At 34.6% G+C, this 26,446-nt stretch overlaps 1 protein-coding gene across 7 annotated transcripts; it reads right to left on the reverse strand.

Annotated features, from left to right (window-relative positions):
• LOC148309597 (uncharacterized) lies at positions 1-25,223 on the reverse strand. Of its 7 annotated transcripts, none has more exons than XM_088259862.1 (16): positions 24,566-25,223; positions 20,465-20,642; positions 19,562-19,842; positions 18,119-18,221; positions 17,316-17,473; positions 13,973-14,125; positions 12,817-12,995; positions 11,394-11,577; positions 9,127-9,207; positions 8,435-8,555; positions 7,287-7,467; positions 5,985-6,120; positions 5,029-5,220; positions 4,029-4,210; positions 3,464-3,575; positions 1-2,641 (listed from the first exon to the last, which is right to left on the reverse strand). In XM_088259862.1, exons 1-16 carry the CDS (start codon positions 24,695-24,697, stop codon positions 2,351-2,353), a joined length of 2,664 nt encoding a protein of 887 aa, XP_088115988.1. In that variant the 5' UTR covers positions 24,698-25,223; the 3' UTR covers positions 1-2,350. The 7 variants fall into 7 exon arrangements, with proteins under 7 accessions (XP_088115988.1, XP_088115989.1, XP_088115986.1 ...); XM_088259863.1 differs by having other exon boundaries at positions 349-2,641; positions 5,994-6,120; positions 24,566-25,219; XM_088259860.1 differs by having other exon boundaries at positions 349-2,641; positions 5,994-6,120; positions 7,287-7,482; positions 24,566-25,216.
• Between the last annotated feature and the right edge of the window lie 1,223 nt (positions 25,224-26,446).

The raw sequence follows: 26,446 nt of genomic DNA on the forward strand, positions 1-26,446 counted from the left end.
TTTGGATTTAAAAAGCTTTTATTTGTATGCAAGATCCGAACCCGGATTTTTTTATATACTGAGACACGCATGAAAACCTGATTTTCAATTTTTATTCAGCTTATACTTTGACCAGTTATTTTATTTGTGTTGTGAACATTATGTTTATTTGCTTAAATAAACAAGGTTGGGTTGTTACAAGGGGGGAACTCACTGGTATTTATATGTATATATATACAATTAAGGGATTTAAAAATCCAAAAAATTCGAGCTATCATATATTTATTGCATCGTTTCAATGGGCAGCTGTAAAGCTCCTAACATATTTATGTTTATAGATAGTAAAGGCATTAAAATTTCATGATATGATTTTTTTGACAAAATGATTTTTCTCAGCTAATAAATTTTGAGGTTATTGGTATAGTTTAGTAAATATTTCTATTAATAAATATGGCTTTTTCTGGCGGTAATAAAAAAAAGCGTAACAATGGTTTAGTGAAATCATTCAATTCAACAATGGTTGCTAAAATTTCATTAAGCTTTACTAACAAGTAAAACAAAATACACTTCGGCACTGAAGAACATTGAAATGAGTTGACAAAAACGATGTCTTGTATATATATTAGCTTAAAATAAAATCAAGTTAACTCAAATTATGCATAAAACAAGCGATCCTCAGTAAAAGATACACCGACCAAGTTTTAAAGCCAATTTACGGTACGCAAATTCCTCACTCACTGAAATCAGGAATCAGAGTGGTCACAGTAGCAGTTACTCTATTATTATTCTGAGCCCGGCCCGTGTCATTTTCCAATACACTAACATGATACGTTATAATGTCACCAACATGACAACGCTACACATCTGTAAACTCATAAATATCTTTTCCTTGCCAACGTTGGAAGGATGCAGAACGCATTGCATTGGCAGACGTGCAACGATCTCGTATTTACAGTATAGAAATACCCGCAGTTAGGTCGTTACGAAATTTAGCATGAGAAACAAAGCCTATGGAAAAAAAAGCATTCCCAATAAACATAGCAATATGAGCGTCTTATTTATTAACCTCAAACAATATTTATAAACAGTGTATGGTAAAACTTATAAAAACTGTTAATAAAATAAAAATAAAAGATTGTGATGAAAGCCTATGGAACACCACTTTTTCGTGATGATTTCTGTAGATTTTGCTCCTATATTTTTATGATTCCTTCAAGGTGTACTCATAGACTAAATTTCAGATTATTAGAAAAGCTAGAATTGGCGATGTTTATAAATTAGTGTTGCCCATGAATCTGAAATAATTAAATCAAACGATAGATACAGAAAGCGATGCGAAGTGTAAACGTCACACGGCATAGTATAATAACTAAAAAAATAAAAGCTATCAGTATCTGAATGTCCGTGAAAACGTACAAAGTTTAATCTGACATAAACGGTGAATAAAAATTATTTTTCCAATTACAGTGGAACCTCTCATAACGAGAATAATTTGTTCCAGAATCTTAATCGTTAAGTGAACATTTTCTGTTTTTACTAGTAAGTAAGGAAATCCCGGCTCACAAGTGAATGTAGTGAAAAAAGGAACTTGCCCTTTCTCTGTAACTCGTTATGCGAAATGTCGCTCGTTAAGGGAGCAATTTAAAAAAATATTTAATGCTCGTTTTATGAATTACTCGTTATACGAATTACTCGTTATAAGAATTACTCGTTATAAGAATTACTCGTTATAAGAATTACTCGTTATAAGAATTACTCGTTATAAGAATTACTCTTTTACAAATTACTCGTTATACGAATTACTCGTTATACAAAACACTCGTTATACAAAACACTTGTTATACGAAAAACTTGTTAAATTGCATGATATGCGAATAAGACGATATGCCAAGGGTTCCCAATCTTTTTCAGCCCGCGGCGCACTTACAAGTTTAGTATTTTGTCACGGCGCCCTACTTTAGTAAGCTATTTGCAAAAGACAATGTGACTATATATATGCATATACATATATTATAGTCGAAAGAATAATAGTAGTAGTGTAGAAAGCTATAATGTAGAAATAACAATGAACCTACAATAATAGTGGTTGTGAAAGATGCTAGCTCTCAAAAAAGAAATTGTCGCTTTATAGGTACCCGAGAATATTTGTGGTTTCGGATAATGATAGAGGATCGACTCACAGCGCCCCTCTTTACTCTCTACGGCACACCAGGGCGCCGCGGCGCACACTTTGGGAACCCCTTCGATATGCGATTTACTCGGTATACGAATTACTCGTTATGAGAGGTGCTTGTGAAAGTTTCCACTGTACGTCCAATCTCGGAAGCGGGTGTTACACATTTCGAATGGTGTGTAAACGCAGCGAGGGGGTCTAGTCGATGGACTGCACTTGCACGACGCTGGTCTGCGGTATGATCTCGTACTTGATGACGTGCGCGGGCCCGATGTGCACCTGGCTGAGCTGCGCCAGCTGCTGCTGCTGCTGCTGCTGGTCGCGCGAGGGGTTCCGCAGCACCAGGTGCGTGGTCTCCTGCTTGTGCTGCTGGATGGTGACCAGCTGCTGCTGCTGCTGCTGCTGCTGGTGCTGCTGCTGCTGCTCGCGAGCCAAGTGCAGCTCGCGGGCCTGCTGGTGCTGCTGGGCCAGCTGGTCCGCGTGCACCACCTGGGATAGTTGCGGGAATCAGTACTAGATATTGGCAACTGGTCTACTAATTACTATCTAATTTACATCATTCATAGTGTGTCCCAATACTTGATCACGATTCTGGATTATCTAGATTTAATTCAGATTTGTGGATAAGTATTTGGACACTCTCAAAATGTTGTTAATAAATTAACTGGCCAAATTATAAGGTAAAATAAAATTGAAAATGATGTTTCCAAGTGTTTCTCAAGTATGTATATGAATATAACCCAGGATTCGGACATCAATACAAATGAAAAGAGTCTCCGCTTAAGAAAAGCTCTCCTCATCGCACCATAGATAGTTATAATGAACTCGCGCATACTGTGTTACGAGTTTGATCAATATATCTAGAAGTTACACACGTGTAACATTCACCAATTCTACCCATTGTTGGCAACCACACTAATCAAATTCCTGGGAGTGCTATAAATATATATGAATAAATTTCGAAACGTTCAAATTTTTTTTCATCTCACCAGTAGATGTCTCTAGTGAGGTTCTAGTGATTCAAGAACAACGTTTCAAAATTGGTTCATATATATAGAGCTTCCAAGAATTTGAGTAGTGTGGTTGTCAAATGTCGAGTAATGAATTGGTGAATGTTACACATGTGTAAAGTGATCACATAAACTAGCCTGTGACGATCATAAGACCTGTAAATGCCCAGTCTTCCATATTCTTTCTTCTTCATCTATATTGAGATGTCAAAAAATAACATAATAATTGTTAATTGTGATAGATAGATAGATAAATATCTGGCCGAGGTTCAGTACAGTGATAAGTAATGAGTGATGTTACCTGGTGATGAGTCGGTGTCATCTGATGCGCCTCACGCTGTTGCTGGTGAGCGTTGTTCAATTGCTGCTGCTGCTGCTGGTTCACCTGGGAATTCAGCGATGTCTGGTTTTCCCTAAAATCAAAATTATGTCATCAGTTAATCCAAAAGAAATGAGAACAAAGTTCATTGATTAGAACTATATACGATCCTAATTTCACCTAAGTTCTCGATCTTTACATACATAAAATCTAAAGAACTTGTTGAATAACTCAATATGAATAATAAATGAATATGAATTTAAAAAAAAATTGTTTAAATTTCCCACTTCATTCAATATTTTTGTCAATTCATTATAATATCTTGGTCACATTTTTACCACTAAGACTGATCTTTATGTCCTTTTGCCTTATCAATATTTGTCAACTGCGTACCTTCTTTTGCACATTCTGTTTCCAATCTTTCTTTTTGAAAAATTGGACATACCACACTAAATGAGGGACATCTTGTGATGTCTCATCATAAGGACCAGTGTTGCCAATCTAGAAAGCTGACAGATAAGAAATCATAAATTTGAAAATGAATTACCTATTCTGCAAGTGTTCCTGTTTGATGGTGTGAACAAGATTGCTCCCGGTAGTCGTGATCTGCGTTCCGATAGTCTTCCCCTCCCTGTTGATGATATGGATCTGGTTCCCGATAAGTTGCCGGTTCCTGGATCCGCCGATTAGTATTTGGTTTCCAATCACCTGGCCATCACGATTTGTCACCTGACAATAAAAATATATAATTTAATTTTAAAGTATCAACATATTGGTTACAGTGAAGTTTATTAAAGAGATGTAATTTAACACGGGCGATATGAGATTGCATTGAAAGAACGGTGACAGAAAATAACCGATAATATTTTTGTATTATAGTGTCACCTATCTGTTTTACGCAGCAAAGCAAAAATGACAAGAAATAAAATGATTCATGTTTTTCATATATCATTCACTCTTTTCAACAACGTCATATATTAAAAATCGTCAATTTACAGCAGATCAAACAGATTTTTTTTTACATTCTTTTAAATTTTCTTACATTCAACGGCAACGTATGGGATAGAAACTATCGAAAGCTTGTGTAACCGATAGCAGGAGAGGTCGATATTGATGAAAAGGAGCCGCTGCCTGTACCTGCATTTCCAGAAGCGTGCACACTCTTTGAAAGAAAACTTTCTACAGCGCACATTCAATAACCGATGCTGAAAAAAACTACTATTTGCAAAGCCGAAAATATACTTTTGAATTAGGAAAATAAAACAGTTAAACAAACTAATTTTGATCAATAAACTTAAGTATTTTTTTAAATTTTATTCAGGTTTGTATTTTTTTTTTTAAATAAATTCATTTGCATCTGCAACCTGTTCTTAGAATTTTAGCCTACGAATGGTTTTGCAGATTGGGAGGACGGTATCTTTACTCGGTCGTATCTATTTGCGTATTGACCTCTTAATCCCGCATTTATTGTTTTCCCGCATTCATAGTTCATTTTAATAGGTCCCTTTAAAAACGATAGATAGAGGTTTCACTGTACATATACAGACCTGTATATGTGTAGGTCCCGAGTGCTGCAGACTAGTGCTGCTGGACGAGCTGTGGTTAGACGTCTCGCTCTGGCGGGACTCTCCACTCAGTTGCTGCTGTTGCTGTTGCAGCTCTTGCTGCTGCTGTTGCTGCTGCTGCTGTTGTTGCTGCTGCTGCTGTTGCTGTTTATTATCCACGTATATCTCCGGAGGCTAGGGAAAATTTCAAGATAACTTGAGATAACAATATTTGAATATGAGATGCATTTTGGTGGAATTACATCTAATAAATACAGAGAGACTTTGTTAAAACGAGTACCGTAGAACGGGGCTACTTGAACTTTGATGTGTTACTTGAGCCCAGTACAAAAAAAAATTAAATCTGTATTTGGTCTACAATAATGAACGTATCGACATGATTCATTGTTTCCCTGAGAGGTGACACTTATTGTCACAATACTTCGATCGATACCACGATCTAAATATTTTTTTTGTACAGGGCTCAAGTAACACATCAAAGTTCAAGTATTTCTACGGTATATCAAAGAAATGATTTTCTTTGCAGTGGTAACAATAAGATCAAAAATAATAGTAATTACAACATATAATTTATTTTTTTTTGTAATTACTATTATTATTATTCTTATAGATATAACAGTAATATATTTTCTATATTAAAAGCATTGATAACTTTGTGGTATGATAATAAAACCCTCCTTATCATCCATTGTTTACTTTGTGTAATACCGTAATAAAAGTGATACAATTACACAAAGTGATACAAATACACAAAGTAAACAATGGATAATAATGACAGTAATAGGCCCACTTGCCTACAAAAAAAATGACAGATCCATTAAAATAGGCAGTTATTGTACCAGCAATATCTAAATGCTTCAATGAATGGTGGTAAAAAAGGCAGGGTTTTAAAAAAAATGCATAAATAAATATGTAAATAAATAAATTGTGAAACATACAATAATTACCTGGTGATTCCGGGGTGGAATCTCCATGTGCTGCCTCTGGTGAAGCAGGAGATGATTCTTCTGGAAGAAGGCCTTTCCACACGTGTCACACACGTGAGTGCGGAGCGTGCAACCACCGTCTGGATGCCTAAATGAAACATTGACATTCATTTATTCTTTTACTAAAAACAAAGTTTGTGCGATGTCATCGTAATCACGCTGTGAAAGATAAGTCATGAAAAAAAAATTACACTCTAATGTTTAATATTACCCTGGACTGGTCCCTGAAGAGCAGGAGTAATCACCTTGCCTTCATGTAAGTAACATCCAGATAACACTGCATCAATACGATGCAGTGCTCTATTCAACATTGGGGGCGGATAAAGGTTAGAATAGAAAAAGAAATAATATTTTCTTCTTCTTCTTCTTTCCATGTTCGCTCTCTAGGTGGAGCATATGGCTAATATAAGACATCTCCAAGTCATTCTGTCACGCGCCATCTCCTTGGCTTCCTCCCAGGTCAGTCCGGCATCTCAAAGTTCTGCTGAGTATAGTCAGTGAATGGTCGTCAGCGGCCTTCCGGGGCGCCGGAATCCTCGGGGTTGGAAGAAGAGACATGAAGGGTTAATGCTCTCAGGTGGCATTCTAAGGACATGTCCCAACCATGTCTGACGAAGTCATACCACTTTACGCCCGGTATTCGCCTCAAGCACCTATTTTTCAAACTTGCTAATTTCTTACTCTGAGCTTTGGTGAGATGCCACAACTTATATATTATATTTTGGATCATAATTATTGTCACACACTAGGTGTTACTGCTAATGGTACTGGAACACTGATGATGAGGAAGACGGAAACGCGCAAATGAAGACAATAATTTATTTTCCGAAAATTACAAAATTATCAAGGCGAGAAGAGCAAAGCGACGCCAATAAATTGAGTAAAGCACGATGTTTTCCTTCTTAACAGTACTGAGTATAAACACAAAGAAAACACGTCACCAAACCGATCAAATAATACTCAGTACTGAAACTCAGAGGACAAAAAGCGAGCGCGACGTATATACGTTTGAATATTAATCTTAACTGAGCACCCGAAAATTTGTCCTCCACCCCTTGTATACGATTTTAAAGGAGTTACATGTGGTGGGGACAATATTATAAACAAAATAAAAGTCGATGAACAGCGTCTCTCTGTTCTTCTACAATTTTATACACAAATTCTTATAAAAAATACACAATTTAGGAATGAACACTAGGAAATGATTGAAACATGTTTGACCAGTTTAAAAATGTGCGGAAAATAGTAGGTTACCTTCTTTGGTGCTGGTGAAGGCCGTGTCTGGACGCGAAGCCCTTACCGCAGTCGGGACAGAAGTGCACCTTGGGCCGGGGCGGGGTCGCCAGGTGGGGCGTGTGGTTGGCGATCACCGTGTTGGCCGTGTGCTGCAGGACGCCGGACCCCGCCGAGACCAGCTGCAGGCTCTGCGTCCCACCTACAATCACTTCAGCTTTATGGAAAGAAAACAAACATTCTGCAGATGTGGAAAGTTAAATAAATCCAAAGAGTTGAGGTAGTGTATTTGATTACGCATTTTTATCGATCGTTGTGCGGTATGATTCATAATCATCCGGAACATTGGTCTGTATGTTCCCGATAGTTACCTAAGACAGCGTCGACATAGATTGTTTCACATTCCTATACATAGGACCAACCAGCCGATGGTTATGCCTGTAGGAAGAGCTAACGCTATGTTGAACAATATATCATTGGATATTGATCTGTTCCATGTGTCTGAAGGAGTTTTCCGAAGCGGGATTTAGCAATAGTTTTCTTGCTTATTTTCTATTTTTGTTAATGTATACAATTTAAATTTAAGTTTGTAATGTATGTTAACTATAAAAAAATAAATTGAAATTGAAATTGAAATTTAATAGTGAAAAGTGAATTGATAGCGGGAAATCGCAAAGGCTTTTTCAATAGCAATGATACAATTTTAAATGGTTATAATGGCAACACTGTTTATTATTTTTCGAAGTTTCTTAAGTCATTTGTGTTCAGTATTTTTTTTATAATTTTCTATCAAACCCTTATCTACACCCGATGGTGCATAGGGCACTGCATCATATAAACAGTGTTATCTTGATCATTAACACATGAAGGAAAGGTGATCAGATCTCCGCTTCAGGTACCAGTCCAGGGTAATATTGAATAAATATTACTGTGAAAAAATCACTATTATATTATAATATATATTTTTCACTCTAATATTTATTCAATATTACCCTGGACTGGTACCTGAAGCGGAGGGCTGATCACCTTTCCTTCATGTGTTAACGATCAAGACAACACTGCGTTTATATGATGCAGTGCCCTTTGCACCATTGGGGTGCAGAAAAGGGTTTGAATGAAAGGTCTCAAGAGTACAAAGTAGATTACGAGAATATTCAACATGGACCAACCTTGGTGAGCTTGCGTGGGGTTGAGGAAGTTCCCGGGCTGTAGGGCTGCTGTTAGGGCGCACAGGTCCGTCACAAACGTGCGGTCACCCGTGTGCAGTCGCACATGTAACGCCAGCGCCTCCTATATAACACAACACATACTTGTGTTACTACGATCAGTGAACCGCGGTAAATATCTTGCGTTGTCATACTGACTGCCCCAAAGCAAAACCATGGATCAAATATAATGGGAATTCTAGAGAAATCGTGTATTATTTTTGAAAATTTATATTTTAAAGCTTTAGAAAAATTATATGCATTTTTTTACTATTATTTACAAATCCACCTTTTAAACAAGGGAGTGATTTTGTAAAATAATATATAGTCAGTATCAACATATTATTTTTGGTAGATATTTTCATTTTTCTTGATTTTAGAAAAATTACTACTATATTTAATTAAAATGGGAAAAAATTATTTCTTGACTAAGCATTACGTTTGTGGAATAATATGATGATTTAAATATTAAAATTAAACACTTGCATGCGACTACTTTATGAGTTTAATAATGTAAACATGACTAGTTCCAAGAATCGCATATGTTCTCATCAACAGGTGAAAATACAACCCGAGTTTGTAGAACATCTATAGTTCTCAAAACTAGTCGAATTTTATTTTTATTTTTTATATTTAAAATGGGAAAGTTTACTTACTTTAGTGTTGAAACAGTTTCCACACTCTTGACATGAATATCCAGCCGTCTTCTCTTGAATACCACCGTCTGGTCCAATCAGCTAAGAAAATAAAAACAAATGAAGCTTTCCTCGTGATTTAGTGTAACACGACACCAAAGCAGTAAAAAATTGTATATTAAAGCATTGTTAACTTTGTGGTACGGTAATATAACACTCTCTTTATCATTCATCGTTTGAAGTGGTATTACACAAAATGAACGATGAATGATAAGGAGTGTGTAATAAACAAAAAAGCCTATCTGTACAGTCCTACCTTATAGATAGATAATGACCTTCTAATCTGTGAACATTCGAGTCATCTTCCAAGAAAATAATAAATTTAAATAATGTATGGCGTAATTGCAAATAAATAATTACAAGAAACAAATAGAAATAATAACATACATTGTTTGGAACCATTTTACGACAGTGTCTGTTTGCTTTTGGCAAAAGTTGTGTCAGTAGACAACAATGTCATCCGTATTTTATTTATCTTTTAAAATATTTTTGTGGCAAAAATCATCAACCATCACATGCATTCCCAGAAAAATATACAATTAATTAGTGATTGGCAGAAAAAAAAACTACTGGAAAGAATCAAAACATTTCAAACTATTATTAAAAACTGATAGTTTTTTTTTTTAATTATGCGGATTTTAAAAATATATAATGTGATATATATACATTTAAAGTCCAGGATTGAAAATAAATAATAGTAAGTGATTGTAAAAGAAGAAGATTGTGAAGAGGGAGAGGAAGATCCCCACACGATGGACCGATCAAATTAAGGCAGCAGCAGGCGCCTCAGTGGTTGGAGCGCTACGTGCAGCGCAGTCAAGGGATAACTGGAGAAGAGTCATTGCTTCTGCAAGGGTCACAACCCTCAGCAATGAGGAATAAGACGGAGAAGAAGTAAAAGAAGTAATTTTACTTTATCGGTTAAACTGCGTAAACTTCTCTGCTAACATTTCGGCCACAACTACATTTTAGAATAATAAATTATTTTGATGACTTTTGACACGTAAAAATTGGATAACGTATAATTTTGGCACCACAACACCATAAAAAAGGCACCCATAATGGTGGCCAAAGCTTTGGCAATATGAAATTGAAGTTTGAAAAATATTTCAAATTTATACAGAAAAAAAAACACTTATAAAGATCATTTATAAAATGATGACGTCTGAAAAGTAGTTTGTATTTTTATTATTTAAAAGTAAAATTTTCAAACAATAAAAAAATATCCTAATTTGTTGTATTTGTATAATTTTATTTTAAAATTCAAGTGAGATATTTTTATTGAGGATCAAAATTTTTTCATGTTTAATCATCTTTATATATTTTTTTAACCCTTAATGGCACCCAATGTTGCATTGGGCACTGCATCGTGGCGACGCAGTGTTATTTTGATCGTTAATTGCATGACGGCAAGGTGATCAGCCCTGCGCTTCTTGTACCAGTCCTGGGTGCTATTAAATTAACATGAGAGTAAAAATTACCCATATTTATTATGACCTCTCTAGGACAGTGGTTCTTAACCTGGGTTCGATCGAATCCCAGGGGTTCAGTGAGTCAGTCTCCGGGTTCGGCGGAGGTCAAAACACACACCCAACTTATTGTACAATATTATGAAAAATGATACAACGTAAGATATATTTATTTATCCAATAGATAAAGTATATTATTTAAAAGGAATGTATGAATCTAGCAATAAAAGTAATACAAGAGTTTAAACGCTAAAAAAATGCATGTACTCCGCTTCGTACATTTTTTTATTGTGATGGGACTTCAAGTAAGTCATAACAAATGTACTAGATCTATTGGCATAATGTGTCGTCATTGCAAAATGTGATTTACAAAATCGGGGAATCACATGGAACAGAACAGTGATAATTTCCTGGCAATACTGCCGCCCAATAGTCGAATTGTAACTGTCGTATATAAATATGTACCTATGTTTTGAATTATAAAAAATCATTTCTTATTTTTACAATTAAGGGTTTGGTGAACGCGTATATGAAATTGGTGGGGTTCGGTTCCTCCAACATGGTTAAGAACCACTGCTCTAGGAGCACAGTAGCCATATGCACTGACCACCACGCTACGGAGGACAAATCATCACAGGGACCAGGATATTGAAAGATTGATATTAAATTGTGGCTAGATTCTGTCCTGGAAGATGTCCGGTTCACAGGGAGAGATACCTGCACAGCGGAAGGCTTTTGTCTACTCCCGTCGGCACCCACCACTTGCACGATCTGCGGCTTGAGCTCCTGCTGCTGCGAGGAGCCGGTCTGCTGGCCCACGCTCACGGTGGTCACGCCCACCATGGCCGAGTGCAGGATCTTGCAGTGCTGCTGCAGGTCGTTCTTGCACTTGAACGCCTCCCCGCAGTCGATGCATGAGTACGGCGAGTCGCCCGTGTGGAGCCTGCAACCGACCAAACTATTAACTCCCTATATTTATACATTTGGCGTTTAACCTGTTAACCGGGCGGGATGCATAAATACGTCCAACGCAAACAATTTCGGGTACGGGAAGGACATATGAATACGTCCTTGAAATATATGTTTATTATATTATATAAGGCTCACTCCTTTCAAGAACGTCATAAATCAAAAAACTTGATTTTTCAGGAGATGGTGTTTAAATTTGAAAAATATAATACAATGCATTAAAAATAAATATCAAGCCACTTATTGAACTTTTTACCGTGTAATAAATCTTTTTTTATAAAACGTGAAGGTTTTTTCTCCATTCGAAAAATATTAAGTATATTTAAAAAAATAATTAAACAATACCTTTTCTTCAAAATGCAAAAACAACACTTTCTGTAGCGGGTAAATATTACGTTAAAAATATGCCGCTTTTGCTGGGATATGGTACATATTCTGGGCATTCCGAAAATATGCACCACTGAAAATTGACTATTTGATTTATGACGTTCTTAAAAAGAGTATGCGATATATGGACGTATATTTATCGAACAACAAAGGTATTAGTCATCCATACATGTCTCGACATGAATTCAAGACACGGAGTGAATCAGTATTCGCGCCCGTTACAAGTTGCGTAATTGGACAGCGGACCGCCCGGTTAACAGGTTAATTTGCGAAACTCCATTTTAATTTATATATTAAATATTAAAATCAAACACTGAAGAATCTACTCTTCCTTTCTCTGAAAATGAATATAAGTACCTACATGTCCCATTACCTTTTAAATACTTGCCCATCTACTCAAACTATTGTTTTCTCCCATACATTATTACTGCACATGTTATAACTTATTATAACATAAGTATTTTAAGTGTTATAACTTAAGTACCTAGAATTGTATAGCTATTTTAAGGACCCTCAGTCTATTTAATCTTCATATTAGTTTGAAAATGCTATGACAAGGCGAAACCATTGACACAAATTTTATTTTTATGTGTTTTTAATACATAATAAAATACAATTAAGTAGACTTTAAAAGTGGAAACTGACCGGAGCATTTCGTCGTAACATAACATCGTAACATCGCTCGCGTCGAGCATCGCCGAGCATCCGAAACTATGGATGGAACGCTCGGCTCGGTGTGCTGACTGACTGAATGCTCGCATCATAATGTGTTACGTTACGAGGAAATGCTCCGGTCAATCTCCACCTTAAAGAATGCAGGGCTTACTTCATGTGCGCCACGAGTGTCCTCTTCTGCAGGAACTCCTTTCCGCAAATGGGACAGGAGTGTGGCACTCGGCCGTGCATCCGCCCGTGATTCACCAACTGGAACTTTCTCGTGAACGCCGAACCGCAATCCGGGCACACAAACGGATTCAGCGAGCCGTGGAACCGCGAATGCATCACCTGGAAATAAAAGTTCATTTAATCAAATAACAGTCGAAATGCTCAAACAGTGAAATACGGATAGAATAAAGATGTGGGAAGATGGTTTGGGCATGCGGAGCGATTGAATGATGAAATAATAGTTTAACAGATTAACAATACGAAAGTAAAAGACCATCAAATGGGGAAAGGGCTGAGTATGTCTACAAAAATGGAGTAATTTGGCAATCTATCCTGTTTGTCTACCTATGCAGAGAAAACAATAGGAAAATTATTTAATTTTTAGTTTGTTGAATAATTTTTAATTAATGTTTTACTTAGTATATACCACTGTTTCTTAAAATCTACTGTGACATGTGTTTCAATGCCTTTCGCATCATTTTCAAACACCGTATTTACTAAGTAAAACATTAATTAAAAGTGGATAGATTTTACTACATAGTGGCTGCCGAATCAATTAATGAAATTAGTTGAATAATGATAAGAGAAAATGTTTTAATGATATTTTAATTGTATGCATTTACAATTTAGTGCACCTCCGTAGTGTAATGGTCAGAATACTTGGCTACCATACTGGATGTCTCGGGTTCGATTCCCAGGGGTCAAATAAATGTAAGTAATTTTTTCACTCTAGCATTTATTCAATATCATCCTGGACTGGTACTTGAAGCGGAGGGCTGATCACCTTTCCTTACGTGTTAACAATCAAGATAACACTGCACCATCTGGTGCGGATAAGGATTTAGAGAAGAAAACTTATAATTTGGACAATGCAGTAATAAATATTCTATAATCTTGACACATATCGACTAGTATTTTATTTCAGCTTGCATTGAACTAAATATGTAATAAGATTAAAAATCTAGACTGATTATTGGGTACAGAATGCATGTGCAAAACTGTGTTTGCATTTGTTTTTTGTTTATTTGATTTGATTTCATTTTATGGCAGCACTTGGTGATCCACAAATGGCGATCATAGTGCGATAGATGACTGACCAGATGGTCCTTCTGCGCGAAGCTCTCCCCGCACTCCTGGCACACGAAGGGGCGCTCCCCGGCGTGGAACTTGCTGTGCGTCACCAGGTGTCTCTTCAGTGGGAAGCTGCGTCCGCAGTCTGCGCACACAAACGGCCGCTCTCTGCTGTGCACCTGTAACAAACACACACATTTAACCTTCCCCTCCCGGTGATATGTATTTACTACAACTCGACTTTTGAAATGAGAATATTAATATAAAATATAATAGATACGGGCTCAGAATTTTTGTATTCCTCCGTCATATAATTATGTATTACATGAAAGTATTATCATATAAAGTTATTCATTTGCGGCGACGGAAATAAATAATTTGTGAATAAATCGAGGATAAAATCGCCAATACACAAACATTTCCGTGTGTCCATGGGTGGCGTGCTTTGTGTACCTACACTTACATGTCGCAACGCGTTTACTGCGCCAGTAGTGTGCAGATTGTCTTACGTGGTGGTCGTGTCGCTACGCTAGCTATTGCGGCTACTTGCGATGTATTTTTTTCTCGTTTTCAGATACTTACCATAGCTAACATTACAAAATTGTTACATTTTAACTTATTAAAAGCAACTTTTAGGAATAATCACATTTTTCTCTTTTTTGAACCACATTTTCATATGGTGTACAAAATACATCACCGGTGCACGCGGAAGTTTTTAGCACCGTTAGGTAAAGGTTAAAAAAACACAATCTCATTTTTAAATCTGTCAGAAAACAACTCCTGACTCTTTGGACACATTGCGCGTGGCAATGAGGATAGCCTGTAACGACTTGTGATTGGTAGCCTGGAGGGGAAGAAAGGGAGAGGAAGATCCCCACACGATGGACCAATCAAGTTTAGACAGCAGCAGGCACCTTGGTTGTTGGAGCGCTACATGCAGAGTAGTCAAGGGATAACTGAAGAAGAGTCATTGCTTCAACAGTAGGGCGACAACCCTCAGTAGAAGAAGAAAACAACAATATACTTTACTGGAACATATAAACGTAAGACTCAAAGGTAAATATAGTTCAGCAACAAAACATTTTTGCAAATTCCTCAGTTTTGATACAAAAACATTTATTTTTATTTTGGATTAAACCACCTCTTTTAGGAGTTAAACCACCACCCAGGGTGGTGTTGGCCTTAGGACAAACTAACAATGCATGTTATTAATATTTTGAGTAGGTGTAAGTATGCGATTGTGATATATAAAAGTTCTGTTTTGAATATTGAAAGCATTAACTTTGTGGATCATATTAATATATTATTTTGAGAAATAAAAAGACTTTGTTTTTTGATCCACTCGCATGTGATCAAAAAACAAAGTCTTTTTATTTCTCAAAATACATAAGAGTTCTTTTTGACTATAATTTTTATTCAATATAATACCCAAAAAACAAAGTCTTTTTATTTCTCAAAATACATAAGAGTTCTTTTTGACTATAATTTTTATTCAATATAATACCCAAAAAACAAAGTCTTTTTATTTCTCAAAATACATAAGAGTTCTTTTTGACTATAATTTTTATTCAATATAATACCCAAAAAACAAAGTCTTTTTATTTCTCAAAATACATAAGAGTTCTTTTTGACTATAATTTTTATTCAATATAATACCCAAAAAACAAAGTCTTTTTATTTCTCAAAATACATAAGAGTTCTTTTTGACTATAATTTTTATTCAATATAATACCCAAAAACAAAGTCTTTTTATTTCTCAAAATACATAAGAGTTCTTTTTGACTATAATTTTTATTCAATATAATACCCAAAAAACAAAGTCTTTTTATTTCTCAAAATACATAAGAGTTCTTTTTGACTATAATTTTTATTCAATATAATACCCAAAAAACAAAGTCTTTTTATTTCTCAAAATACATAAGAGTTCTTTTTGACTATAATTTTTATTCAATATAATACCCAAAAAACAAAGTCTTTTTATTTCTCAAAATACATAAGAGTTCTTTTTGACTATAATTTTTATTCAATATAATACCCAAAAAACAAAGTCTTTTTATTTCTCAAAATACATAAGAGTTCTTTTTGACTATAATTTTTATTCAATATAATACCCAAAAAACAAAGTCTTTTTATTTCTCAAAATACATAAGAGTTCTTTTTGACTATAATTTTTATTCAATATAATACCCAAAAAACAAAGTCTTTTTATTTCTCAAAATACATAAGAGTTCTTTTTGACTATAATTTTTATTCAATATAATACCTAAAAAACAAAGTCTTTTTATTTCTCAAAATACATAAGAGTTCTTTTTGACTATAATTTTTATTCAATATAATACCCAAAAAACAAAGTCTTTTTATTTCTCAAAATACATAAAAGTTCTTTTTAACTATAATTTTTATTCAATATAATACCCAATATGTATTATATTGAATAAATACTATGAAGAAACTTATGTCTCAAATAAGTAGACAAAATTCTTGGTGATTATATATTTTATAAACACATAATCTCTTTTCAATAGTTATTATGTTACTTAGTAAGTAATATATTTAATGATCGGGGAGTAAATATGATAACATTTGTTTTTTTTCCTTATCGTATTAAACATTAAAAAAAATCATCTTCAGATTTGTCTTTTAAATTAGTACATTTGTGCTAAGATAACGCAATTTGTTAATGTGAAATACATATTTTTTTCTCAATACTACTTTTCATATATTTTTCTCCATATTTTATTTTTACTCTGTATTGTCTGTCCAACTAGGTTGTGCCCGACTATAAAACAAACAAGGGGTGTAATTCGATTGCAAAATAAAATATTTACACAAAAAATGTACTCTATGCTTAATTATGCTTAATTTATGAAGATTAAAAAAAATGCACTTCTTCTTGTATTTTTTAAAAATCAATATTATTAAATAAAAATTATTACAGCTCACATTACAAAATTGTTACATTTCAACTTGAACTGTGGTTAATAAAGCAACATTTAGAAATATTCACATTTTTCCCGTTTTTATATCACATTTTCATATGGTGTACAAAATACATATCGAAGTAGCACGCAGTACCATTATGGAAATGTTAATATCTTATATTATTTAGAGAAATAAAAAGACTTTGTTTTTTGGTCCACTCACATTTTTATTAACCAACTAGTTTCGGCAACAACCTGTTGCCCTCTTCAGGGTTTAATTTATGACTGAAACTATAAACCCTGAAGAGGGCAACAGGTTGTTGCCGAAACTAGTTGGTTAAAAAAAAAGTGAGTGGCTCAAAAAACAAAATCTTTTTATTTCTCAGAATAATATATCAATATGACCCACAAAGTTAATGCTTTCAATATTCAAAAGTTAATATCTTACCCTGGAGTGCGTGAGTAGGTGATGCTTAAGTGTGAAGGACTTCTTGCACTCGTGGCACTGGAAGGGCCTCTCCGCCGAATGCAGTAACAGATGCGTGTTGAGGCAGTGTTTGTGCGCAAAGGCCTTGCCACAATGTGAGCATGCGTGCGGTCTCTCGCCTGCAAGAAAAAGAATGCTTGTTATTGACATGGCCAAACGCATTTACGAAAACACCGCAAAATTAATCTTTAATAAAAAGAAAAGTACACAAGTAGCATGGTTCGCCGTTTGATCCTGGCATTAATTTTGTTTGTATTTTTGTGCTCTTAATCCTCACTGGTCCAATGTCGAATCTCATTTGACATCGATTTTTTCCTCATAGATCCCATGTCGGATCTTATTTGACATTTTTTTCATCATAGTTAAAAAACAAGCTCACATTTTTTCACTCGTATCTATTACAGTATGTGGAGCAGGGGATGAATGATTTTTTTCCCATTGGAATGTAACTATTTACCGTAGAACGGGGCTACTTGAACTTTAAAGTGTTACTTGAGCCCAGTACAAAAAAAAATTAAAACTGTATTTGGTCTACAATAATGAACGTATAAGTGTCACCTGTCAGGGAAACAATGAATCATGTCGATACGATCATTATTGTAGATCAAATACAGATCTAAATAAAAAAAATTGTACTGGGCTCAAGTAACACATCATAGTTCAAGTAGCCCCTAGGTTCTACGGCACCTAGAATTTTTTTTTTAATTTGGAGGGCCGGAAGAGGTTATACATGTTAAACTAAAAAGGGAATATTGAAAAGTTACCTGTGTGTACTCTGCTGTGTGTGGTGAGATGGTGTTTCAACAGAAAAGATTTGCCGCATTCTTCGCAGGAATACGGGCGTTCCTTGGGCATCGATGATGGTGTCTGCGGATTTTAAAGTACACAATTTAATTTTTGTTTAAATCCAAACAGCATCACTTTCGGTGCAAGATAAAAAGGACTCGTAACAAAATGCAGCACAGAGAAATATAATTATGGATTTTAATTTAAGAATAAAGATATTATGAGAAACCCTCTTAACCCGATGGTTGCCAGAGACGAGATATCTCGGCAAATGGCGGAGTGCCCGTATGGCCAGAGACGAGATATCTCGTCAGTACTTTTGATGACGTATTACTCCGCAGTTTTAACTCATATTGACAATCTGTCAAAAACGGAACATACATTGCCATCAGTTGAAGTTGTCACAAAATATTTTATAAAGTTTTTAAATACTTTTAAGTGATTTATCGGTATCACTTTCAGCTGACAGTTGACAGATGTCATTAGGGCTACCACTCAAACCACTTGAAATATTGATTATTTTAATCGATTGTTTTGAACGCCAGGGGTTTTTATTTTGCTCAATTTTTTTGTGTTTTTCTTATTATTTTAAAATATTCCATTGATAAATAATAGTTGTGTGTTAATATTAAATTTAATAAAAACTTGCGTGTGCGACTTAGTGTGACAACCCTGAAAATTTGAAACTGGTTTAACTTCAAGAATAAAACTCTAACAATCGATGCGGGATATAATATTTGGTAAGTAAATTATAATTCAATAAAAACAAAAAAAAAAATCTTTAGACAACTTTTTTTTTTCAAAAAAATACTTGGCCTGTTGAGCACTGCCGCGTAATTTATTTGCGGCTATGAAAAGGTTAATTTTAACCCTAATATTTCAAGTTAATCTTTTTTGAATCCTGAAAAAAAAATAACAATGCATTTTTAAATTAAAAAAATCATTAATTGTAATTTTACTAACAAAATTTGTCTAACTAAGCTGAATCTGTTCGTATTCACAGGCAAGTATGAAAAAGGGACTACTGCTCAACATTTTTTTTATACAAAAATACTGAGATAAAAATAATGAAAAAAAAACATGAACATAACAAAATCGAAAAGAAAAAAAAAGATTAAAACAGTTCTATTTGTGCAGAATTCTTAACCATGATGGATTTCTCATTTGAATGTGAATAGTATTCAAAAGAAAAAAGGAATAATACCTTTTTTTATATAAGAGGTCAGGGATCTTGCATCCCTTGTGCGACTATATTAGGTCTATTTTGACCTTCCTCTGTGTCATAGCTCACTCTCGAGACCTACGTGAGTCATGTAACTCACGTAGATCTTGAGAGTGAGCTATGATTGCGAGTGAGCTATAATTGCGAGTGAGCTACGAATGCGAGTCAGCTATGAATGGGAATGAGCTAGGAATAATACCTTGGGAGAATGCGAATGATTGGTCCCCGGCTCCTGCTTGGTCTGCACGAGCTGCATCTGCTGCATGGGCTGCTGCTGCTGGTCGGGGGACACGCTGCCCGAGTCGCCGCCCATGGCCTTGAGGCCCCCGTTGAGCAGCGAGTGGCCCAGCTGCCCCGAGTCCAGCACGGGCAGCCCCTGCGCGGCCTGCAGCGCGCGCTTCATCAGGATCTCGTTGCACTCCTCGGCCGTCAGCTGGATCGGCCCGATGGGCGTCATGAAGTGCTTGCCCGGTATATTAGCTGCAATTTAAATTATGCACGTTTATCATGCGCTCTATTGGCGGGATAATACATAGAAAACCCTTATCCGCACACAATGATGTATAGAGCAATGCATCGTATAGGAGTGTTATCTTGGTTGTTGGAATACACAAAGGAAAAGTGATCAGCCTTCCACTTCAGGTACTAGTCCAGGGTCATATCAAATAAAAATTAGACTGTAAAATCACTAATATTTATTTTGACCCTCTTCGGAATCAAACCCAGGACCTCCAGCATGGTAGTCTAGCGCACTAATCATTACACTATGAAGGCGGACTTTATATTTAATTTAATTATAAAGTCTGCCTCGTTTTAAATATTAAGTACACCTCCTTTTAATTAAAAGGGCCTATATAAATTTATATTTATATTTATGTAAATTAATATTTTTATTTATATTAATAGCACCTTTTTTACAGATTTTCTGTACTGTAATCCGAACGCTCCACTAGTCCGAACATAGGATAAATTTAGATTCTCTGTACTGTAATCCGAATGCTCCACTAGTCTGAACATGGGATAAATTTTCGGCATTTGGATTATAGAGGTCCTGCTGTATTCATTTAGTAGTAAAGAAATAAAATAAAATATAAAAACTTACAGGCAATAAAACTCTGTGTTGTGTGATTTTGCTGCGTCGTCCGTGTGGTGGTCGAGTGTGGAAACGCATCATTGACGAGAAACATTGTTCTTCTTCCCGCTGTCCCCTTGCTGCCCTTGTCCTGGGATTGGGGAGACTTGTGCGCCGCGACGGTCAGAGTCGTCTCCGAACCCGATATCTGAAATAAATAATACTCCGTTAACTCAACATTTTGCTACCATTTATTTATTGATTTGGCGTTTAATTTGTAGAACTCAATTTTAATTTATGTATTAATTTTATATCAAACAGATTTTTTGAGTCTACTGAGTTGTATTTTATTAACAAAAACATATAAAAAATTAATATTATGACAATTGTTTCGCCTAGTTATGGCATTTTCAAACGAATGGTTCATTCACAAAACATTAGTTTGAAAATGCCCTAACAAGGCGAAACAATTGTCACAATATAATAATTTTTTTATGTGTTTTTGTTAATAAAATACAACTTAGTAGACTCAAAAAATCTGTGTTTGATTTAAAATTAATACATAAATTTTGCTACCACTTTAAAATGTTCATAGTGTTCCAAGGAAATAAATAGTTAATCAAAAAATAACTACAACTAAATCACTTTTTTGAAAAATAGTACTAGTCCACATCCGGCAAATTAAATTTTGAATGCCTATTTTATGGATAGACTTACAGATCTAACTTAACACACTTGGGACGGGAAAGGTATTTCTACCCGTTGGGTCGGTTGATGCTTAAGGACAGGAAGGGTATTTTTACCTTCTGCGCCAACCTCATTTCAAAGGAAAAGAAAAGAAGTATCCAATGTTTTTATATTAATATTATATACCAATCTCTTAATCAATGATCAAATCCCGACGCCAGCGGTCTGCAAGCGAAAAAATACCCGTCCAAAATGTGTTATATAATTAGTCCCATTTTCAGAAGGAATCTATGGGCAATCGGCTATTTCCGGGTTATTAAATAAATTTTAACCTTATCAAAAGTAAGAATTTCACTTATAAGACAACTAAAACCTAACAACAATGACTTGGCAATTGAATGAGACTATTGTTTATGTAAAATACTTTTTGATGGGTATTTTTTACTCCTGCGGACCGCTAGCGATGGGATTTGATAATTATGTACATATAGTTAAGGCCTTAACAAAGAGATAGGTATATAATATTCATATAAAAACATTGGATTATTCCTTCTTTTCTGACTTTGAAATGAGGGCAATGCAGGAGGTAAAAATACCCTTCCCGTCCTTAAGCATAATCAACCAAACGGGTTGAAATACCTTTCCCATCCGAAGTGTGTTAATATAAATCAAAACACAATTCCATAACAGTAAATTTATTCATTTCTCAGATGGTTGTTTCGCCATGTGAGGGGCATTATCAAACCTAAATTTGAAACACAAATATAAACAAATTGAGTAGAATCACAAGTATTCTTTTAATTTACATTAATATATAACAAATTTATAACGGATTTTAAATTTATTAATAATAATAAACAAATACAGCGGTGCAGAGAATAAAAATATTATTTTATTTTTAATATCAGTCAAATTTTTTATTGAGTGAAGTAAAGTGATCGTTCCTAGTAAAGGTCACAAACGCACAAAAAATACACATGCTGAGACACACACATGCCCGCAGCTAATGAGTCACTCTTCTTTTTTATATGTTCCCAAAAAACATCAAATTAAAAACAAAATTTTTAAATTTTAAATACAAATTAAGATTACAAAACAAATTGCCTTTGTTAATGGTTTCAACTATGTATTCTGATGAATCGATTTTTCTAGAAACAGCGGTGTTAATTTAAAACCATTATTTTGTTATACTTTTAACAGAGTTCATCAATGCATAAGTAAATTGTTTTTGTTTTATAATAGTTTGCAAATTTTATTATCTTTAAATAATATTTAAATGTTACACGTGTGTAAAGTGATCACTTAAACCAGCCTATGACGGTCGTCAGCCCCGTAAATGCCCAGACTTCCATATTCTTCTTCATCTTTGATGAGATGTCAAAAAATAATATGAAAATAACTCCTGTAATAACTCCTGTCTGGAGATAATCCAGATTTTGTGAACAAGTATTTGGACACACTCAAAATGTTGTATATTTAAAGATAATAACATTCGTGGATTTGTATAAACTACATCCGTGATATACAAAGGGAATACTCTATTTGAATTTTGTTTCGAACTAAAGAGTTTTCTGGCCTCACACCTATGAGGTCAGAAGTATGAATTATTAATTACTGTGTAAATTTTTATCTCTACAACTAACATACTATTATAGTTTCATGATGTGTACAATTTTCCATTAAATACCTATAACTTTAAAAGATAAAAGCCTTTACTATCAGTGAATAAATTTATTTGCAATATTTTTCAAACAATAGTGAGTTTGACCTTGAACATAGTGACCAACATTATATTCTAAACATAACTGTAAATGATGGCCGCTCTGCACTAGGCAAACAAATTTGCAAATGCAATGGCAGGTCTTCCGGTTTGTTTATGATCCCAGGTGAAATCTCATCTCTGTAAGAATAGGAAGTTTACTTATTTTTTGTCAGCAATCACGCGGTGACTTTGCACCATCTACTGACAAAATAATAACTACACTTCCTGTGCTAGCAGAAATGCTTGACTATCGGGTATCACCGCCACAGGAAATTATAGACAATCAAGAATATCGAACTTACAAATTTACTTGCGTAGACGGAGGGGAGATGAAGAAAGAAGAAAAAAAAAGTACAGAAAATTAGAATACCATGATTAGCATACTACTATTAAAAACCCATCATTTTTACTCTGAAACTTCTTTATCATGTTTAAATTAATAGCTTTTAAAATAATAATAAAAAAATTAAGTTTTGAACTGCAGTATGATGACGAAATTTGATCCATGATATTTGCTGTACAATTTTTTTAATCTACTTTAGAAAATAAATAATTCGTTAAGAGTTTATAAAAGAAATATGTTCAAGTCAATTGTCCTCAGTAGTAGAGTCACAGCGTAAGTCATAGTTTGAAGCTTCGATCCCACTCTACCACACTTGATTTCCATTCTTAATAATGGGCTACAAAAATAGTATCAAATTGAAATACTCATGTTTATAATAAGAGAACAAATATTTCACTTTTAGCACAATTTTTTATCTGACAAACAAAAATATTTGTCTTTTTTTTAAGCAATCAGCGAATTTTAGAATAAACATAAAATGAAATAATCTCTAAGAGTATTTTCTCTAAATAAACAGGATAATAATTTTTAAATTGTATTAATAATAATATAAATGAATGACTTTTTACACATTGTGTTTCCTTTTATTTATAAATATTTATGTACTTATGGTGACATTTGGAGAGCTGTCAAAATATTTCCTTACGAAGAGGCAAATTTGACATCGCCATAGTATCTTCAGTTTAAGTTCATCTCACTCCCACTGCATCTAACTCCTGGTGGAGGAGCATTCTATGCCATCGGGCCCGCAACACTAAAGGCTCGCTAAACAAATTTAGTGCGCCGGTTGCGAACAGGCAAGATCACTTTACTCATGGCAGTTGTATCTGATTTAAAAGTAAAACGTCTATCAGCTAATTCGCCTGAAATGCACAGCTCTTTTAGATACTCTGAACGCGTACTACGCATTGATTTTTACTCAAACAGAGGTCATATTCTACCTTATCGGGAAAGCGTAACCATAGTAGTTTTTGAAATTACGCTTCTAATTTTCATTTCAATTATTTGTACAAATTGTTCTTGAAATTAAATAATATTATAAGGAAAGATATTTGTCTATTTGTATGTAAAACAATCATATTTTGATGATGGGCCCATAAATAGTACTCTAACTTTGTTAGAAGTAAATTCATGTGAAACAATTGTCAATTTCCAGTTGTAGAATAAACAGAGTGATATATCATTAGTTAAAAACAATATTGGTCAAATTATATATAAAATACATGGAAAATAGGATTGTTTGTTTCTGCATGTAATATGATGCATGCAACGAAATATGATGTAAGTATATATATATATTGAATACGGTGTTCAGTAAATAACAGCGTTGAATGCTTACCGTATTTCCCAAAGTATAGCTAAGGTTACTAGTGCCCCCATCGATGTCCCCCCCTTTAGATATGTCCGAAGATGTAGTGAAGCCCCAGGAGTATCCGAGACCGGACACATTTGTAGGAGTCGGCATACACATTATGAAGACTTGGAGACGTCAGAACGTCCCTCCACTAACAACTAGTGTCCATCCTTAGTCCTCAGAACCGTTGGCTACCGGCTATCATATGTCATGATTATTCCAACCCATACACTTCGCCAGCTAACCCGAGTTTAAATCACGAGTATTTTGCGAACGATCCCGTGAAAACCTACTTCGTTTACCGCCTTTTCAGACAGCTGGCAGAAACAACCTTACTGCGAATATCAATAAAGGCAGCTTAAGAATACGTTTGATTGATTTAAATTAGAAACGATTAATTCGAAAGGGTTGATATGAACACTTGTTTTTGATAGATTGTCTAAACGTTAAGATCAAAAGAGACGCCAGTCCTAAAACTCAAATCAGATTACCATCAGTTCGTGCATTTGAACGCGGGCCCTAAATCCTTAACAACAAACAACGCTAAACGAGGCCTTCAAATACAGGCAACCGAATACATGTAAAGGTTTTAACACCGACAACACACACATTACGCGCGGTGATACGCCAACCTAGGAGGATTGGTCGCCATTTTATTATTTATGGATGTTTGCGTAAATACCAATCAATTAATAAATAATTTCCCCAGAAATAATTATGTTTAGCCAACTTAGCGAAAATTATAAAAATGAGGAACTTTAAACGTTTTGTAAAGTTTATGGCAACTTTGATTTATTGGTAAGTAGGTGCCATAAAAAAATCATTTATAAAGGTATGTTTACACAACGTATGTGAAGCTATCAGGCTTGTGTGTGCATGAGATTTTCAATATCAGCTTGTGATTGTGACTGTAGTAGAGCGTGTATTCAGTCGGTGGGAAGTATGTTTTTCGTTTTTTTTCAAAAACAAATTACAAAATGGAATAATAATAAAAACGAATGTTTAAAAGTGATAAAAAAGTTTGGGTAGGAGGAGTGGGAGGCAAATTTAAGGAAAATTTAAAAAAATAACTATTTTTCGTTACAACTAAGAAAATATAAAGATATAATATTTTTTTGTTTGATTATTTCTTTGGATTTTTTAAACCCGGACTTAACATTTTACCTATTTTTAAACATGTTTTTAAAAGAATAACCCTCAAAGTCTTTGTATTGAAAATTTTCTGTTCGCAGTATAGTAAGGATACGGAATTCAATATTAAAAAAAAAAAACATCACAATACCCAGACATATTGAAAACAAACATTCCTTAAATTCATTTGCAATCTGCGGGAAAGGATCCTGCGACACCAGTTTCGTAGTTGAGCGTATACCCAGCTACGCCACAACGCTAAGATAAGGAAATAGGATTGAAAGAAATTAAATAAAAAATTATGTGGAATTCAGAATTTTTAGATCACTAAAATTTTATCAACCAATGTTTCAGTGATTAGATTGAAACAAGAAATGAAAACCAGATTAAGTATTCTCTCAATGTGGATAAAATAAAAATAAACCCTTTAAAATAAATATACTAACATGCCAACATTTCTGAACCGTGGAAAACTGGTGCGGGATTCGCATGGAATAAAATGAACGTTGCGTATAATAATGACTATTAGCAATGATTTTCAACTATCTCGATACTGAGGTGCTAAGGAAATATTTATAATTGGGCGTTTTTCTCTGCCATGAAGTCTCTGGCAACGAATCCGGTATTCAATACATGAAACCATTTGGTCCACATCAGGGTGAATACATTCCCTAATTTTTTCCAAGGGATGCGATAATTTGCTGGTAAATATGTTTATAAAATAATGTATTTAAT

Source organism: Brachycentrus maculatus, unplaced genomic scaffold (genome assembly GCF_059751285.1).
Source record: "Brachycentrus maculatus isolate JH-2025_06_01 unplaced genomic scaffold, ASM5975128v1 h1tg000120l, whole genome shotgun sequence".
NCBI classification, from domain to species: Eukaryota; Metazoa; Arthropoda; class Insecta; order Trichoptera; family Brachycentridae; genus Brachycentrus; species Brachycentrus maculatus.